Here is a 2,995-nt window from a genome sequence, read left to right as displayed (position 1 = left end):
TGGTTTATGGCCTGAGAGACTAATAGAATCTTTGTGGGGTTTGGGGGAGTCTTTCCAATAATATTAGCAGTGCAAGATGGGATTTAGACATTTTATTCAGAATAAATTTTCTRCATATTTTTGTGGAGGGAGATGAGAAATCAGATTGGGTATATTTGAGAGGAGCACTTGAAAGCAAAATTTAAGAGGAGTTGTGGCTTTCCCTGAAAACCTCTTTGGGAAAGGTGGAAGGATTTTGGTTTGAAAAGGATTACGTGACATACTATAACATTTGTTCCCTCCRTTTCATCAGTGTTTTGGTATTAAACATGATTTGTCATGTTTCAATTTTAACATGTATTTGGCTTGGGAAAAAAGAATAAGTCTTTTTATTGCATTCCAGAAGACTGGAGGAATTGTATTGAATTTTTCCCTAATAATGATTTTTATGATTGAAGTTAATTGCCACATTGAAATAAATACAAAAATAGAAGAAAAAATAACCATAGACATGTTAGTTTATGTTTTGTTTTTTGTATCAGAATAGAAATGTTAAAATGTTTGTCTTCCAGTGGCAATTCACTTCTGTGACAGATTACGTTAGCRGGTAGAGGCGTTTTTATCATTCTGCGCAACACTAACGCAGTTTAGAGTAGCTACAGAAATTGTTGGGAGCAAAAACTAAGTATGTGCATGTATATGCATATAATACCAAAAAAATGCAAATAACCTGCATTTGTAAGTTAAGGAAGTTTGCATTTACTAATCCTATAAACTCCTTTGGAAGCTTAGATTTTTTTTTATCTCCAGCAGCAGAAAGTCTTCATTTTCACCTGTTGAGAAAAAACACATTGCTATGAGAAGACATGGGTTGAAGTTTGCCTGTGGACAGAGCTTGATTAACCAGACCTACATGTTTAATTAACTTTTGCTATTAGAATATTTACTTTCTTTGTTTTTGGTCTAGCAAGTTGGCACAAGTCAAGAGTTGTGTGTGGGAAGACACCTCAGCGGAGTCGAGCTTACTGTCACTTTACTTTTCAATCAGTTTCTTTTACTGATGCATAAACATTGTCCYAGTGCAATGTTCTTCCTGCAAATAAAATTATTTTTACTTAGTAGAAAGGAACTGTACGTCATTGATCTTTGCCGTTTTTACGGTGAACCTCCTTAAATTGCATGTATATGTTACTGTTCCTATGTATGTGTGTCTCTCTATCACATAACCCAGAACTTATTTCCTCAGCCAAATGGCTAGGGGCCGAGCCTAGCCATGATTTTACCTCCAATGGACGCAAGTTTCTATGGTGAAGATATCTCCTGAGAGTTCGGGACTAGCAGAAAGAAGCGAGGAAATTTCGACCGTTTGGTTCTTACGGATAGGTATTTATGTATTCGGGTTTGTGTGAATGTAAGCTATTTGACTTTCCAGAAAAACATATTTTGCAAGTGACATTGATTGGTTGGTTGAACCACATACGGTAAGAACTGTTAAGGAAATGGATCCCACTTAAACTATTAAAGGATACCTTTGCCTTTAATTGTAGTAATTTATTATTTTCTTTGAGAGGAATTTAGACAATTAAACAAATTTTCAATACTTGGTGACAAATGATTAGCAAAATTAAACGTAACTTCTAAAAGGAAATATGTTTTAACATATAAGTATTTTTTTTCATTTTTAATGGGTAAGTATTTAAGTAGTCACATAAACTCAAGCCCTAAGTTTTTTGCATTGACCAGCTCTTTCATCTTGCAGGTATGATGGGCGTGGTCACCTGCATGACCTTTCTGAATATGATGCTGAATATTCCACGTGGAACAGAGATTATCAATTGTCTGAAGAGGAAGCTAGAATAGATGCCCTCTGTGATGAAGAGAGGTATTTAGCCTTGCATACGGACTTGCTTGAGGAGGAGGCGAGGCAAGGTATTGCTCAAGGAAACTTCCTGAGTTAGCACATGTTTAAATAAATAATTACGAAATTAAATTTCTCCTACTTATTTTATACTCACTTTTTCTGATGTTATCTTGACAGTACCCAGTGGATTGGAAAAACAGGAGTCTTTGCGTATGTGAGAGGACCTCAGGATAGTTTAAATATAGATCCACACAGAAACTGCCCAGATTCTGAGGCAGGCTGGGATTTCAGACCAAAAAAAAAAAAAACCCAAAATAAATACATTCTTCTTCTTTTTCAGTGTTTTTTTTTTGTTTTTTGTTCTGTTTTGTTTTTTTAAACTGAAAGTCAATGTTCTTATGTCCGTAATTTCTCTAGAATGTTTTAATCCCCCAGCCTTTATTTCTTCAGGAAGAAATAGACAGCAAATATAAATGCTGCCTTTTTCTGTTCAATTTTCAATCAAAGTTAAAATGAACAGTTGAAAAWTTCTTTAATTTCTAAAAACTTAAGTGAGAAGTATTGGTTTTTTATTTTTGAGAAATTAGCTTTTAGTTATGTTGTATTAATTGGTAATTGAATTTTTGTTCAAGAGGAGGAATATAAGAGACTGAGTGAAGCTTTGGCAGAGGACGGTACATATAATGCAGTGGGATTCCGTTATGGCAGTGATTATTATGACCCTTCAGAACCCACTGAGGAGGAGGAGCATCAGCCTGCAAAACAAAGAGGTAAGAGATAAACATAGCGAGGGTTAATTTAGATGAAGAATACATACCTTTGTCTCCCACGTTAACTTGTAGTTGAAGATCTGTGTTTCATTAAAAAATCTCAAAGCATTTCAGTAAAATATTTCGGGAAGTGTTTTACTGAATCCTCACAAACTTTATTCTTGATGTGTTCAGATGTTTTCCTGATACAGCACAGCCAATACTACAACAGTCAGGAGATTTAGTTCTGCTGTCCTACAGATTCATATTCATAAATAGTAATTCATCACGTTGCTCTCTTACCACAATGTTTCTTGGTCAAGAAGGAAAAAGTCATTACAAACATAGAACAACAGGATAATAATTAACCAGAATACACTGTTTACTGTTTTTTTTTTTTTTTTTT

General features: G+C 34.5%; 1 protein-coding gene across 8 annotated transcripts in view; it reads left to right on the top strand.

Annotated features, from left to right (window-relative positions):
• The window catches only part of SFSWAP (splicing factor SWAP), a 56,688-nt gene that overhangs the window by 1,174 nt on the left and 52,519 nt on the right, over nt 1-2,995 (top strand). For 6 of the 8 annotated variants that reach the window (XM_085321134.1, XM_085321133.1, XM_085321135.1 and 3 more), the window contains exons 2-3: nt 1,739-1,908; nt 2,473-2,610. In XM_085321134.1, the coding sequence (XP_085177260.1) occupies nt 1,739-1,908; nt 2,473-2,610 (308 nt within the window). Of the gene's footprint in view, nt 1-6; nt 1,909-2,472; nt 2,611-2,995 lie in introns of those variants that run through there. The other 2 variants (XM_085321137.1, XM_085321136.1) reach the window with 2 other exon arrangements.

This window comes from Rhea americana, unplaced genomic scaffold (genome assembly GCF_003343005.1).
Source record: "Rhea americana isolate MKP2758 unplaced genomic scaffold, rheAme1 scaffold_68, whole genome shotgun sequence".
NCBI classification, from domain to species: domain Eukaryota; kingdom Metazoa; phylum Chordata; class Aves; order Rheiformes; family Rheidae; genus Rhea; species Rhea americana.
This window is presented reverse-complemented; position numbering and strand designations above follow the sequence as displayed.